Source organism: Python bivittatus, unplaced genomic scaffold, assembly GCF_059951505.1.
Source record: "Python bivittatus isolate LINGU-HERP-01145 unplaced genomic scaffold, Pbiv_v1 ctg000480_np1212, whole genome shotgun sequence".
Classification (NCBI taxonomy): domain Eukaryota; kingdom Metazoa; phylum Chordata; class Lepidosauria; order Squamata; family Pythonidae; genus Python; species Python bivittatus.
This window is the reverse complement of record NW_028277075.1, coordinates 97420928-97437337: the sequence shown is the minus strand read 5'-3', so window position 1 is coordinate 97437337 and position 16410 is coordinate 97420928. Positions and strand designations below refer to the sequence as shown.

The 16410-nt window shown below is 39.6% G+C and overlaps 2 protein-coding genes across 7 annotated transcripts in view; both read left to right on the top strand.

Annotated features, from left to right (window-relative positions):
- Nucleotides 1–6838, top strand: part of NMI (N-myc and STAT interactor) — a 19985-nt gene extending 13147 nt beyond the window's left edge. For both annotated transcript variants that reach the window (XM_088146543.1, XM_015887437.3), the window contains one exon: nucleotides 43–6838. In XM_088146543.1, coding sequence (XP_088002669.1) covers nucleotides 43–240 — 198 coding nt within the window. In that variant the 3' untranslated portion in view covers nucleotides 241–6838. The remainder of the gene's footprint in view (nucleotides 1–42) is intronic.
- On the top strand, nucleotides 2258–16410 carry RBM43 (RNA binding motif protein 43). Of its 5 annotated transcripts, none has more exons than XM_025164241.2 (4): nucleotides 2258–2390; nucleotides 9815–10013; nucleotides 10528–10622; nucleotides 13016–16406. In XM_025164241.2, the coding sequence occupies exons 1-4, from the start codon at nucleotides 2310–2312 to the stop codon at nucleotides 13781–13783; spliced, it is 1143 nt and encodes a 380-aa protein (XP_025020009.1). In that variant the 5' UTR covers nucleotides 2258–2309; the 3' UTR covers nucleotides 13784–16406. The 5 variants fall into 5 exon arrangements, with proteins under 5 accessions (XP_025020009.1, XP_025020011.1, XP_007424514.1 ...); XM_025164243.2 differs by having other exon boundaries at nucleotides 2301–2390; nucleotides 9923–10013; nucleotides 13016–16408; XM_007424452.4 differs by having other exon boundaries at nucleotides 2304–2424; nucleotides 13016–16405.

Here is a 16410-nt window from a genome sequence, read left to right as displayed (position 1 = left end):
GACTATGGAGGTAACATGTGGTATGGGTTTTTTTTATGCCAGATGTTTTCCGGGACTTCCAAGAAAACTGTGCTGTTAACAGGAATCAACGCAGAACAGAAAGATGAGAATGTGGAAGATGTGATTGAAATTCATTTCCAAAAACCTAGCAACGGTGGGGGTGAAGTGGAACAAGTGACATACGTTCCCAAAGGAACAAAAATTGCCTATTTTGAGATCAATAAAGGGGATTTTATATGAGACTTTTGAAGATGTACATAGGCTTAGCTTCCAATTATGCTAAGAGTTTGATTGAATAATAAACCTGTAATGGTTTAGGAATGAAGTTGGTCGTAGCATAGCGGCAGGACCACCTTCTAAATCCTACTGAAAGCTATGTTCTGTTAAAAGTCCCTTTTTCAGTTGGTTTTATTGAATCTCTTGAAATCAGTGAGGCTTAAGTTGCGATCTAGTCACAACTCTCTTCAATAAATCCTGATGGTTTCTTACACTTACAGTACAAGTAGTTAGTAAGAACTGCCTGTGGCATAATTGTATGATGGCAATATTCTGTGGCCTAGGAATAAAGGTGCTCTTATGCTCTGCAAGTTACAGATGTAGCCTGTGTCCACTGGAAGCATAAGTGAGGCTTTGCCTTGATCGCCCACAGTCTAGTTGTACAAATGCCCAAGAATCCCAGGTAAGATTCATTGAATGTGTTCTTCAGAGCACTTGGCTGCATGTTTCCTGGGAAATCTCAATCCTACTTGTAGACCTATTTTACTAAACCAGTTAGGAAATCTGAAGAGTTGACACTGAATGGGAAGACTTTTGATTTTTTTTTTTTAAATATGAAAACTGCAATCTAGAAGTGAGTGCCTCCTTTCCCCACCTCTTGCACCTTATTTCATGGAAAGCAATATCACTGGTAGAATGTTTTCCTCTGTTGCAAATTGAGATTCAACCAGTTAAATTAATCAGGAAGACTACTTTCAGCTCAAGCTAACTCACAGGTCTTCTGTTGTGATGATAAAATGAAGGGAGGAAAAGTGGGCTATCAACAAAAAGATGAGTTTACACTTACTAGCTAATGGGCTTATATTGTAACCTTGATTGTTTCTATTATAAACTCAGTACTTGTATAACCTCTATTTTGTTTATTTGAATCTCAATAAATTTCACAAGTCAAACTATTTGGAACTATTTTATTTTTTAATAAACGTTCAGAATAGGCTACAGACACATTTTATAATCAAATTAAAATTTATTATCACTTCATCCAAAAGATGCTTTTCATGAGAAAGGTCCAAACAGTCAAAATCAGACTATATTCCAATACTTGCATCACCTAACATGTGATCTAATATGACGCAGGTTTATGTACTAAACCATGATTTAATGAACTCTGCTTCCTGATTAACTTAAAACCATTGTTTATAAGCCACATGGCTGAGTTTACCATATGTTCCAGTAAAATAAAACCCAGTTGCGACCAGGGCAGTGTAGGAGTCCAGTCTCAGACTAATATGCAAGAAGAGAAAATCTGAAAATATCTGGGATGCATTTGACAACTCAAAAGAGGCTTCAGCTCTTGCAAAGGGATTTTTTATTTTTTTTTAACATCCAGCCAAGGATCCTCCACATTATGGAAGAGTCTGGCTGCAGGAAAAGATGGATCTGTCTTGTTTGCCACAAGTAGAACTGGATAGCTTTGCTTGTCCTATATCATTGCAATTTATAGGCTCTAATATTGGATCCCAATTATTCTAGTGACAGGTTAAAAGATTAAAAAGTGTTGCTTAATGCTGCTTTTAGTCACTTCTATTCCGGGTTTGAATAAAACTTACAGCACTTTAGGAGGTCATTTTATCTTAAATCATTTATGTACGTGGTCAGACCTTTTGATCACATCATTCTGTTCCCTCTTTCCCACCAATGTAGTTTTCGCATTATCGCTGTGAAGAGAATATTTAAAAACGCATGTGCCACCTTTCAAAACAAATGGTTTAACAATCTCAGAATTTCGGCGGTAAACAGCAGCGTGCACAAGCCATGCCAGAGAGAACAACAACGGAAACGGCGGCAAGGCAGCATTCATAACTGATCAAGCGGACGCCGTGAAGACGTGCCGAAATGGTGCGCTAAAAGATGACTTGGAGTATGAAAGCCGCCGATCAATTTCTACCATCTTGTCTCTCGTTAAAAAGTAACTCTTCTTGCGGGCGTTTTTCCGCAGCTCGGCTCAGACCACGGAAAAGGGCGACTAGCCTCTGGCCGCCTTCTTTGTAACGCGACTCTCGCTCCGAGCGGCATGAACTACACTTCCCAGGATGCCCTCTTGTTACTCCGCCTTCGATGGTTTTGCAGCCAACCTTGGGAACGAAAGGAAACATTGGCGTCGCGTTTCCCAGGTGAAGCTTTGCGGGACGGTAACTGCGCGTTATGGCAAGTGATTGCACAGTTGGGCCTTTATTGCTAACCCCCGTGCACGGGGCGAATCGTACATTTCCTTTAGTTTCTCTGCTGAGCCGTTTGGGAAAAGGAAACCTTAATATGGATTGTAAGCAGGGGCGTCTGTGTCGACCGCCATCATTTTCCTGTAGGCAGAGGGAAGGCAGGCAATCGTGGTAGGACTTGAACGCCCCACTCTCCGGTCTCAGAAAAGGAGGCTCTTTCTCGCTGGGGCCGGACCTGGGGAGATGCGGCGTCCAACGCCAGTCTCAACCGCGGGCGAATCAAGCGTTATTTCTATCTCGCAACTCAAGCATTGTTTATTGTGGTGGAAACAACCCGCAGGGCGCCTGTAGGAAAGGAGGGATAAGAATCTAAATGATAATAGCAAGAGACAATACTTTAAGTAAGCGTATAATTGCATGGGATGTGATAGGATGTGTGCCACAAACATCTGCATTTTTCCACTTTCCAGCATGGGTTTAAACTACAGCCTTGATTGCTGCAAGAATGAGGGTTTTTTTGGGGGGAGGGCCTTCGAGTCAGTGCTGACTCCTGGTGACTGCCTGGACAAGTCCCTGCAGTTTTCTTGGCAAGGTTTTGGAAGTTGCCCGTGCCTGCTTCCTAGGGCTGAGAGGGAGTGACTGGCTCATGGTCACCTAGCTGGCTTTGGGCCTAAAGCGGGATTAGAACTCACCATCTCCCAGTTTCTAGCTTGGTACCTTCATCACTACATCAAACTGGCTGTAAGAATGAAAGTATACTTTTTTTTTAATGCATAAACTACGCATTATTGAAACTTTGGCTTCCTTGTTGATGGATCCTGTCCATACTTTTCTGATTCTGGATCCACCCATTGTGTTCAGTCATGGTTTAACCCTGGTTTATTGAATGAGCCACATTTGTTTGGGTTCAAATAATATCCTAAATCAAAACCAGGTTGTTCTTGCTACCACTGCAATTAAACTAGTAGAAAGAATATCTGGAAAACAGAAGTGTCACAATTCCTGATGATGGTTTATTTCAGTGAAACTCAGTTTCATTCATACATGGTAGAAAGGCTGAGAAATAAATGACATCTTAAGAGAAAATATTCATCTGTAAGAGATGGATGGTATGTTTTGAAGAAAATAAACCTTTTCATTACATTATAAGACCTGCTTTGAGTTCTTCAGCCTCTTCATTCTTGCCTCTTGAATGAGAGGTGATTTGCTTTATGCAGTTATGGTTTGTCTTTCCCACTTTTAATTCTTTTGTTCTTTCTCTGCTGGAAGGAGCAGGACTTGTGCACTGCACAGCAAACAAGCAAAGGTGGATGAAAATAGCAAGAAGCAATAGAAAGGAGGAATCTCCAAATTAAGCAGTGAATTTAAAAGTACTGAGGATCTTTCCCAACCTGGTGCCTCAGAAATATTTTGAGATTACAAATCTCAGATTACAAGTGCCAGAACTACCTGTTAACACACTTGCAAGAAATATGGACATTGCAGTTCCCTTGGACCAGGTTGGGAATGACTGGCATATAACCTGACTACCTAAATTAGAATGAAGAATAAGGAAGACCAGGAATATTTTTTCTACACTCCCTACTTAAATTTCAATCTATAGTTATTGTTACGTTAGTTCTTTTGATCAGCTTTTTAAAATTAAATACAGATGACACGTGTGCTTTCTGTCACACTTTGCACAGATGATAATCTTGTTTAACATTATTTTCTATGAAAAACATAGGGCATTAATAGGAACAAGAGGTAGAATAATATGCTGAACTTATTTGTGGGTACAGTTCTTATGGAAAAGAGCTAATGTTCCTGCATAGTATTTCTTGCAATTTTGTTTTTCAACCCTGCAAAATGCTGCTGCTTTATAGTACCTAGTCCTATGGGGAAACTAAATTAGTTTTGGAGGATGCAGTGGAAACAGCAGAGAGCTATAGGCTACAGATAAGTACTCTTTCATGTGAGAGGAGATACCACATGAAAAGTTCAAAATATAAATTGGGCATTCATCCATCTACATTGAATTTTCCATTTAACAGGGTCTGTGCTTTATTTATAGCAGTTCAAGAAAGCCCCAGCAACCATCCTTTTTTCTTCTCCTTTTTGAAATTACCCTTGAATTCCTTTTTGAATCTCTCGATCCCTTTAAGAATATATTCAATGGCTGGCTGGCTTTCTTTCTTTTTGCATAAGCATACTGATGAGAATGATGGCATTGACACTTAAATTGTTCCAGAGGTAAACTTGAGGCACCTGGGTGATGCCTTTGACATTCTCAGTTAAAGCTGTGTGAACTTAATAAAGGTCTTGCTGGATCAGACCAGGGGCCATTTGTTCAAGCGAACTCTGGCCAGAAGCTTTTGAAAATGTCTCAGGGGAGGGTGAGGGTCAAAGCCCTGCTTCTCTATTGTGTGTCTTTCAGCAACTAACATTCAGAGATTGGTTGCACCTGAGATGGAGGTTCTACTGTTAATAGCTGTTGCTGGACATGTCCTACACAATCACATTCCTTTTTTAGAGCCAAAGAATTGGAATATCATAAAGAGTCAGAAATAGACTCAGAGGGGCCTTTGCTTCCCCCATTGTTGTGGTAGTGGCAGTGGTGGTGTGATGATGGTAAATTAGATTTATAACCTGCTTCTCTTTAGGAACACAAGACAGCTGACGTGGATCTCTCTTCATTTATCCTTTCAACCCTGGGATTTAGGTTGGGTTGAGAGATTAGTGCAGTCACCCAGTGAATTTCCGTGGCTGAGCTAAAGTAGAACTTGGGTCTTCCCCATTGTATCTAACACTGTAACCACTACAGCACCCTGATTGTTGTATCTCTTGCTATAACAGCTGCAAGTGAGGATGGAGTGGCCCAGGTAAAACTTTCCCTTATAAGTGATGAATATCAAGGTGCTCCAACAATTATTTCTAGGCTAGAATTATTTTTTTGTGGCCTATTATAGCTCAGAAATTAAGAAATAGAGTCAAAAGGATTAGCAGTTAGCATGTTGAACCTAGGTTCCCCGGTCTTAGTCCAAGTTCATACTCAGCCATGATAGCTTATTGAGTGAATATGGGCTAGTGCTATCTCAGCCCAACTCCCCTCAAAGGATTTTTTAACTTTCCTTGTTTTCTGGCTGGTGTGAGAAGAATTCTGATTCTTCTTCTGTTGAGGCTTTCAAACTATGTTGGTGAACCAAAAGTGCAATTCAGAAGAGAAAAAGTCAGTTTAACATAACATATTAAAAACAATGTCCACTCTGTAACTGATTGCTTCAAGCCCTTTTAAGCATCAGAAGCTGATAAAAATGGGCAATGAGTTTAAATGAAAAGTGTGCAAGCTGTCTTTTTGAACCTGTTACTTCACTCCAGGGAGAATTTTTAAAAGTTTTGATTCTTGTCAGTGTTTTTAATTGCTTTCCTCCAGAAGGGCCTGTAGGCACTATTGCTCTGCTTTGCTTTCTGAAAGAAAACTCCAGTGAATAGATGTTAAGTGCCTTATATAGATGTGAGGCAAAATTAACTTTGGTTGCAGAGTGTTAGCTTTTTGCTTTCATGATCAAAATGATGTATCAATTATGCACTTTTACACAGTAACCTCCACACAACTCCTGATATTGAATGCAGGCATTCATTTCTCGTGTAACTTCTCATTTTCCTCACTGCAGGTACTCTGTGTTCTCCTGCCAGTGTCAGAAGTGAGATTGGTGATGTTATAAGACTAGGATAGTGTGGAACCTCTTCCCTTACTTGTGGCCCTCATACCATAAGCTTACTGGGGCCTCCATATTACTGATTCTTTACAAAAGCAGCCAGGGACTTGTTCTGTGAACAGTGAACTATGTTCTTGAATTCCCATTTCTGTTGAGAAGGAACCAAAAGAGCACACAAAAAGGGAAAAAAGGAGCAAATTTTTGAGTTCTCCATCCTCAGGGTAGTGCAAGGCAGGCAGGCAGGCATAAGGAAAAAGGAAGGAAATTCAAATATGACAGCTGCAGTTCAGAATCAGTCTGAAAACAGAGATTGTACCCCTAATGGATTTTTTGCATAAAACAGAAAAAAAAATGAGCTTATCATTTATGGTTTTGACGGTTAGGCAGGATAGATTATGAAAGAGAGTTAAGTTGCAACCATAAAGTAAGAGGTAAATTTATAATTGTACTTATAACTGCTGTAAAGAAGATTGGAAGCCATTTTTTGTATCTTTCTTTTCTATCTTTCTTTTTCTTTTTCCCCTTTCTTGTACTTTTAGTTTTCTCTTTGATTTCTTTTTCTTTTCCTTACTTTATATTAGTTTGTATTTTTATCTCCCTTTTTAAAAATCTTTAATACATACATACATACATACATACATACATATATGTATATCTCTATCTATCTATCTATCTATCTATCTATCTATCTATCTATCTATCTATCTATCCATCCATCCATCCATCCATCTATAAAAAATAGAGATTGTAGACTGGATGCATTAATCAGGGCTAATGACAGTAGTTAGGAACAAACAATAATGGCTGACTCTCACGTCCCTTATATTTTGAAGATATAAAGGTTATAGAGACCCTAGTCCACCTCCTGCAGTGGTCGAAAGACAAACCTATTTGTGTGTCAGCAGAAATAGAGAAACATGATGTTCCAGTGAGACCATAAAAATACCATAAACTCTTCCATTGGAAGCGATGAGAAGAAATGTGTGGTTTTCTGAATAGGGGTTAGGCAAAAAGGCACCTCTGGGGAAAAGTTATGTGCACAAAGGCTGGTGGAACAAGAGTGAAAATCTTATATTCCAAAACCTTGTGAAATCAGGAATTGGCATTAATTAATAGCTAGTAAATTCCCCCAATTCTTACAATACAGCATTGTTTCAAATTTGGCTGAATTCCCCCAATATCTTTCTGCGAACAGAAATATACCATTTCCTTCTATACTTTCTATACTAAAAGATCAATAAGCTATCTTTAGATAAATGAGGCAGTGTAGCATCACAGATGCTACCACTCAGGTGGTACTATTACAAGCAATAGTGTACCACCTGAGGGGGGAAAGCAAGTGAAATGTAAAGTCAGGTCCAGAAATATTGGGACATCGACACAATTCTAACATCTTTGGCTCTATACACCACCACAATGGATTTGGAATGAAACAAACACAATGTGCCTTAACTGCAGACTGTCAGCTTTAATTTGAAGGCATGTACATCCAACTCAGGTGAACGGTGTAGGAATTACAACAGTTTGCATATGTGCCTCCCACTTGTTAAGGGACCAAAAGTAATGGGACAATTGGCTTCTCAGCTGTTCCATGGCCAGGTGTGTGATATTCCCTCAGTACCCCAATTACAATGTGCAGATAAAAGGCCCAGAGTTCATTTCAAGTGTGCTATTTGCATTTGGAATCTGTTGCTGTCAACTCTCAAGATGAGATCCAAAGAGCTGTCACTATCAGTGAAGCAAGCCATCATTAGGCTGAAGAAACAAAACAAACCCATCAGAGAGATAGCAAGAACATTAGGCGTGGCCAAAACAACTGTTTGGAACATTCTCAAAAAGAAGGAACGCACCGGTGAGCTCAGCAACACCAAAAGACCCGGGAGACAACGGAAAACAACTGTGGTGGATGACCGAAGAATCCTTTCCCTGGTGAAGAAACACCCTTCGCAACAGTTGGCCAGATCAAGAACACTCCTCAGGAGGTAGGTGTATGTGTGTCAAAGTCAACAATCAAAAGAAGACTTCACCAGAGTGAATACAGAGGGTTCACCACAAGATCTAAACCATTGGTGAGCCTCAAAAACAGGAAGGCCAGATTAGAGTTTGCCAAACGACATCTAAAAAAGCCTTCACAGTTCTGGAACAACATCCTATGGACAGATGAGACCAAGATCAACTTGTACCAGAGTGATGGGAAGAGAAGAGTATGGAGAAGGAAAGGAACTGCTCATGATCCGAAGCATACCACCTCATCAGTGAAGCATGGTGGTGGTAGTGTCATGGCGTGGGCATGTATGGCTGCCAATGGAACTGGTTCTCTTGTATTTATTGATGATGTGACTGCTGACAAAAGCAGCAGGATGAATTCTGCAGTGTTTCGGGGAATATTATCTGCTCACATTCAGCCAAATGCTGCAGAACTCAATGGACGACGCTTCACAGTACAGATGGACAATGACCCAAAGCATACTGCAAAAGCAACCAAAGAGTTTTTGAAGGGACAGAAGTGGAATGTTATGCAATGGCCAAGTCAGTCACCTGACCTGAATCCCATTGAGCATGCATTTCACTTGCTGAAGACAAAACTGAAGGGAAAATGCCCAAGAACAAGCAGGAACTGAAGACAGTTGCAGTAGAGGCCTGGCAGAGCATCACCAGGGATGAAACCCAGCGTCTGGTGATGTCTATGCGTTCCAGGCTTCAGGCTGTGATTGACTGCAATGGATTTGCAAGCAAGTATTACAAAGGGAAAGTTTGATTTATGATTATTATTCTGTCCCATTACTTTTGGTCCCTTAACAAGTGGGAGGCACATATGCAAACTGTTGTAATTCCTACACCGTTCACCTGAGTTGGATATACATACCCTCAAATTAAAGCTGACAGTCTGCAGTTAAAGCACATTGTGTTTATTTCATTCCAAATCCATTGTGGTGGTGTATAGAGCCAAAGATGTTAGAATTGTGTTGATGTCCCAATATTTCTGGACCTGACTGTATTTAATATGAACATGTCAGTAACAAGCTTTTAATTTAATTAGTGAGTCTAAGACATCCTGCTGTGATATAACATAATTTCTCAGGAAAGCAGTTTTGAGAGCCATGGTGGAATAACATTTGGAGTGTTGGATTAGGACTGGAGACACTCAGCCTTAAATCCTCAAATCTGAAGGCCACTGGCTGGCTTGAGATTAGCTACTGTTTCTCAGCCAAACCTCCTCCTTTCTTGTTGGAGGCAGGGCAGGATATAAGTATACCAAAAATAAAATATAAACCAGAACAAATACTGAAGCATAGCCCATTTGCTCTTGGTATTGATAATCAGATTTCTGGCTGCTCTGCATTTAAGATTGTTGCAAGACATTGCCTGCTGGATTCTATATAAATGCATACCTTATGTATACATACATACATAACCTGTAATCCTTTGTAACTTTTTTTTTTTTGCATTATTTCTTGAAAACTTCCAAATCAGGTGTATTAGTAATCAAAATTAACTTGTACCAGTGATAGCCTATCCACTGATACATAAAATATTTGTTCATTACTGTAGCGAAATGGGGTCAGCTTTTTCAGCAAGGCTGGAAAGTGATTCCCCAAAGAATGCTTGGGGTCTTTGTGCAAGATGGATGAAGAGGACCTCTCTTGCCCTTTGAAAAGATGTGGTGTGTATATTCCACAGGCTACTGAACGGTCTGCCAAGCCCGAAAGAACAGTTGTGGTCTGTGGTATCCCAGATGGCCTTCTAAGTGAGGACATAATGGCTGACATCCTAATGATTAATTTTCAGAAGACAAAGAATAACGGTGGAGATGTGGAGGACATAGACTACCCTATATCAACAAAAGGAGTGGCATATATAACATTTGAGGATAAACAAGGTAATAGGGAATAGCACATTTGATCATTAACCATAAAACAGAATTCATGTTTTTTGCCTCCTGCATTCTAGATGTCTTGGGATACCTTCTTACGCCTTTAAATCTCTCTCTGTGGGATTTACAGTCACTCGTCAGACATAAATGCAAACAGGCTGAAGAGAGAGTAAGAGAGTATTTGTGTGGGGTTTGAAAGTATTTGCACAAGAATAAAAGTATCAGCTGCCTGGCAGATGAAAAAATTGCAGCCAAAACTTGGGGAGTCCAATTGCTACCAGTTAATCTTGTGAAGAGACAGGCTGTTCTCTCTCCCTTGAACAATCTTGTGCAATCCATACAGTATCAGGATCCAATGTTCAGTTGTGGGATGAATCCAACAGGGAAATTATGGGGAAAAGGAGGAATACTAATGTGGTATCCCAGCCATCAAAGCGTGCATATATCTTGTGTGTGGTGTGCTGATGGCGGGGTGGGGGATGGGGCAGGTTAACAAAAGAAAATCTGAATTTCTTTTCAGTTGCAGAGAATGTGCTCAGGAAAGGCAAACTCATCTTAGAAGACAAGAGGCTGCATAAGGCTTTTTTCCTCAAAGTATCACCATATGGAGGAAGTGTAAGTTATTACAACTTAGTGTTTAATGGGGGAATCTACCTGCACTGACTTTGATGTGGCCATTATGTGATTAGTAATTCTCACGTCAGGAAGTGATTACCTTTGCTTTGTCTTGCATTCCTGTCACGATCAGCATGTTTCAAATAGATTTCCTTTGATTTTAACTGGTCATAAAAAGATGGGGATTGGGATGTCATCTAATTTAGCTGAGCTTGGAACTTCTGGGGCCAAACATTCCTTTTCAAAAAGGAAAGTTCAAAGGGCATAATTCCAGAGATACTTATAGGATCCGTAATGGGTTTAATCAAAATCAACCCAAGTGGTTTAAGCAAGCAAGCTATGCTGCTGTAAAGGCAGAACTGTTGCAGAATTTGCTGAGGATCTGTGCACAAGCACAGCCATCAATTGTCAGTTGAAGTATTGCATATTGATTTCCATGTGCGATTAAATTACACAGAATTAAGGCCACACTCAGAGTGTTGGTATTATTTGCAGCTCATATGAGATATTCTTTTCATTTGAGCAAATCTACTGATTTACCTGTGGCTTGTTCAGGGTAAAATATTCAAGTGAAAGCAATGTGAAACAGTTCTGATACAGGAAACAAAATGCATAACATTATTAAGCAGATGCACTTGAATATAAAGTCATAAAAGAAAGTCTTTGAATAAGAATCTCTTTCTTGTTACAATCTCTTTCTAGTTTTGGTCACATTGTTATCCTGGGACAAAAAGAGAACATCCTCATTTCAATAGCTGGCAGAGTGATGGAGAATGACATTTTACCATTTATTTGATTTTGTCCAGTTTGGCTAGGATCCCTAAAGGGGAATACCCTGATATGGGATATCTTTTTCTGAATACACAAGCATATGCTGCATTTGCATGCCATATTTATTTGCCATATTTATTTGGCATATCTGCATAGAAGGCTAAGCATGGTTATCTGCTATAGCAAATATATAAGCCTCAGGAGATGTTCAGTCTGCTTGCGCGAGGGCCTCTGGTTGCCCGTGTATAGAAGCACCTTCAGATCTTCCCCTCAACAGAATGGTCAAAGTCTGAACAGCTGGGGCCTGCCTGCCTGCCTGCCTTTGTCACCTCTCCACTTTTCCATCCTCATTGGAGCAGGCTGGACTCTGTAGAAGGCTATAAGATCAGATTCAGCCAAAAGAACTTAAGAAATGCTTTACTGGATCAGGACACAGGACCATCTAATCCAACATTGTATAACATACTGTGGCCAGCTGGATGCATTTATGAAGCCTGAGCTGGAGGGCAGCGGCCCCTTCTACTGTTGCTTCTCAACTACCACAAATCAAGGCATGCTTCCTGCCATTCAGGAGGTAGCAAATAGCCATCCGTGTTACTAGCTGTTGAGTGTTTGATTCTCCATGAATCCTTTTAAAACCACCTAAATTCACTGCAATTGCTGGCAGCCAATTTCACAGTGTAACTGTATGTGCTGCATGAAAAAAAAAATCCCTTCTGTTTCTCCTGAGTCGCCCTGGATTTAGTTTCAGTGGATGACCTCGAGTTCTAACATTGTACGCGTGGGAGAAAAACATCTCTGTCTGGTTGTTGTTTATGCCATGCATCATTTATACACCTCTGTCATGTTTCTCCTTACTATCCTGCTTTCCAAGCTTAACAGATGTAGTTGCTGTAGTCTTTCCTTTTGCTGCCCCTGTTTTTGTTTTGTTTTGTTTTTTGCATCTTTTCTAGTCTTAACATGTTTCTAAAGTGTGGTGACCCAAAGCATAAACAATATTCCAAGCATCGTCTCACTGTAGATTGATACAAGGAAATTATTCTATCAGCAGTTTTATTTTCAGTTCCCTTCCTAATGACAAGCATGGAATTCACTTTTTTTTTTTACAGCCACCACATGTTGGGTGGAGATTCTTAATGAACCACCCACCATTCCTTTATTGATTTCTCAGGTCCCAGTAATGTATAAATGAAGTACTTTTTCGTTTTTTTTTAATGCCAGCAAGCATCAGTTTATTGCTTACATTGAACTGCTTTTGTCATTTTGAAGCCCATTCACTCATTTTGGAGAGATCCATTGAGAGCTTCCATTTTTAATTTTACCACTCTGAACACTTTGGTATTATTCGCAAACATGTCCCACTCACTGGTCAGCCCTAACTCCAAGTCTTTTATATAAAAGTTAAAAGCCTATTAGTACAATCATAATAGAAAAATGTAGCTCTGTTGGCTGTAAAGCTCCATCTAATATACAATAGAGAAGAATGAACTGAAGAAACAGGGAGTTGGGAGCAGTCAATTTAAGGAAGCTTGGATGAAGGAATACGTACTGTATCTGTGGCTGTAACCTAAAATCTTGGTACTGTTTTTCAGTTAAAAATTCTGTTTGTTGTGCAATTTTAGGTTTTCACCTGTGTAACATGCACCCTCGATTTGTCCAGTTTTGAAGAAAGATGCAACTTGGAAGACCTGGTACAAAAACTTGAAGAGAATCTCCCCAATTTGAGCTTTGGACCATTGCACACAACTAGGCAAATAACTGTGCAGGGGCCATTTCCAGATATCAAGATTCTCCAAAATAAACTTGCATTGATTTTAAAACGTTCCTTTTTAGAACAACCCTTTAAGAGAAAAGGAAGGGTGCCAGATAACAGATCCAGAATGAAACCAAGAAACCATGGATTACCCTTCAAGTCAAGAAACGGCACTGTTGAAAATCCAAGTGAGGAAGGACTAACTATTGCTCTTGATACTGATATATATCACTATATGAAAAAGTTCAAAAGCAAACTCTATCAAAAGAATCTAGAAAAATATGGTGTTACCAGTTATGAATCTGTAGATGGTGAGGTTACCATTATCTATCTCTGTAACAGCAGTGCAAAATCAGACTCTAGCCAGTTAGAGCATGCCAAAAATACAATTGAAGGATTGCTGACAGAACTGCATTCCTCTCTACGCAAGGGAAGATTGTTTCGGAAAGGGCCCACCAGAACAGAAAAACAGGAACACGAGCAGGCTTGTGAGCTTGTGAACAAGAAGTTTCCAAATGTTTTGATTATACCTTATCCAACTCACATAGATATTATAGGGTCCTCTTCAGATATTTATGAGTTTGCACAACAGGTGAATAAAATGATGGGGAGTTTCCAAAAAGAACCTTGGATATAGGCAGCTAGTTGGGTTTCCAAGGGTAGGTAGAGATTTTTAACCCTCAACATGAGACAACTACAAGAAACAGTCCCCCGCTTTTGTATTCCCTCTGTGGAATATTCATGGCCTCCCTGTCCCTCCCTGCTTTATCTTACTGTCTGAGAGAAAGAGGGGAGTGGGTAAAAAGAGATGGGTGGACTGGATGTTGGGCTGACATTTTCAGTAGAAATACTGCAGTGTAGATCAGTGTTTCTCAACCTTGGCAATTTGAAGATGTGTGGACTTCAAGTCCCAAAATTCCCCAGCCAGCATAAGCTGGCTAGGGATTTCTGAGAGTTGAAGTCCACTCATCTTCAAGCTGCCAAGGTTGAGAAACACTGGTGTAGATACTGGTGAGTTCTGGACTGGGAAGTAAGTATGAGTTGAAGCACTTTTACAGTGATAGTGCAAGAATAACATGAGTTGATGAACTGAAAGTGGTTGCAACATATATGCACACACGCTCCTATCATGTAGATGTATGAATGACTCATTATTTTGTATTTCTATCTTAATACTCTGCATAAGCCTTAAATAACTTTCAGCGTAGTTCTGTTTGATTAATGTTTCTTTTTCTCCCTTCCCCCTCAGCCTTTTTTCCTGTGAAGAAATTATCCCAGTTTTTCTGCACTTGTTTAACAGAAAGCTTTTTAGTTTAGCTTTCATGCTCCTGCTGTACATAAGAGACATTATAGCAGAAGATTAACATCTAGAAACATTTCCTCTTAATATTACCATAAACCTTATTTATTTATTCACTTTATTTATCATGCAAGTATCTCTGCTGTGTTTGTAGCTTGGTTCCACTGGATTAAAGTTGGCTTTGTAAACCAACACTGTAAATTTGTTTCAAATTAGATCAAAGAGCTCTTGTCTTTTTTGGTTTAGAAGGCACATTTGGAATTTGTCATGAATGATCTTTCAAAAGGGGTGTGTGCCTGTTCACAAAATACCCATTTAGCACCAATCAGAATGTTTCCTGTTCACAGAGTCTCAAAGCCAATTCAGAAAGAAACCTTATGGACTCCCTTTGGGGCTCAGGATGATGTTCTTGTGAGTCAAGTAATGCAGAAAGCTAGTGATGTGCAGCATACCAGCTCCCCTTTTTATTAATTGTTCACTGTAACACTTCAGTTGGGATAGGGAGACAGATGTGCACAAGGGAAGCTCTGCCAGCCAAGTGCCACCCTGGGTACCATACTGGAGATCTTAGAATTGGACTATCATAAGACTCTGGTTCTTTTACCCCCAAATGTTTTTTACTGATAGGACATTTTTGCTAGACAGTCATTCACTTGACATGGTAATGGAGGAAAATGGTGGTCATAAAACAAATGACCAAGAATTGGAGATAAGGGGCAAGAGCACAATAAAGATGTGTTTAAAGCAGTGCTTCAACTAAAAATACTTGGGTGGCAGTAGATCAGCCTGAGCTGAAGGTCTCTTATGTTCTTTCATCCTGATCCATGTTATATTACTTTATTGTTGAGATTGTATTGATTCTTTAAGGTATCTTCTGTTGATTAGTTTAATACAAAAATTATCTTAAAATTCCTATTATATATTGTGAAACCTGCTTTGTCTTAAGGGGCATGGTTGGGGTGAAAGAACAAGTGAAAATCTTAAAAGCAAATTCTTGGCTGCTCTTAAAGTATTGGGAGGGGGTTTCACTTCATCCCATCTGAATCGCTTTTCCAAAGATTAAAGAACTACTGAAGGAGAGTATGATGAAAGGTTGTTCGAGTGCTGGATTAGTATTTTGTAAGCTGCCCTGGGAAAACACTGTTTTGAAAGTTGGCATACAACTTTTTAAAATGAAATAGCCATCTTGTTCTCTTTGGCAATTAGTATTTTCCCAGCAAAATTTGTTACTGATCTGAGAGTTAGGCTCTTGAAGTATTAACTAATGATGAGTGATAGGGATACATGTGTGAGTTGGCTCCAAGAAGGAGTTCATTTGGCTCCAGTTGCAGGCAAATGAAAAATTGCTGGAGTAGAATCTTGTGGGCTCACAGTACATACTTCAGTTTTCCAAAGGAACAAATGCAAGGAAATAAAATAGGAATATTCTCTGTTGGCCTGAGATATAACTAATGAATGCCACAGAATCAAAAAGTCCAGAGCCAAGGAACAAATGGGAGGAATAGTTTGTAGGTATGCTGATATTTCAAGAAAAGATTATAATTCCAATTTACTAGCTGGCAGTTTATTCCCTTGTGTCTTCCCATAATATTAGATTTGCTGGTTAATATGTCTGAAAATTATCTCTGGAGGAAAAAATATGGAAAACTTGATTGGATCAGTACGCTGCTATCAGGGAATCTGTGGCTGAAATAATTTTGGCTAAATCCCCTATTTGTTGACTGGATTCACACATTGCACTAAGCCATGGATTGTTTAACCATGGTTAATTGACATTTGGTTGGGTCCAAAACAATTGCTGAGCAAAAACAGCCATATTATATGGCAATATACTGTGTAACCCAAGACACTGAGTGAAACAATTTTAAAATACTCTATCTGATTGTGTAGGCTGTCTCTTGAAAAGTTGCTACTATAATGAACAGCTAGTCCAGGGAACTTATTGCCAAGAGAATAAAGGCATT

Bases quoted from the DNA above. Each gene is read 5' to 3' on its own strand.
- RBM43 (XM_025164241.2), top strand. From the start codon at position 2,310: ATGCCCTCTTGTTACTCCGCCTTCGATGGTTTTGCAGCCAACCTTGGG. The intron at 2,391-9,814 runs GTGAAGCTTTGC...TATATTCCACAG, and splicing joins ATTGGCGTCGCGTTTCCCAG to GCTACTGAACGGTCTGCCAA. The intron at 10,014-10,527 runs GTAATAGGGAAT...ATTTCTTTTCAG, and splicing joins AACATTTGAGGATAAACAAG to TTGCAGAGAATGTGCTCAGG.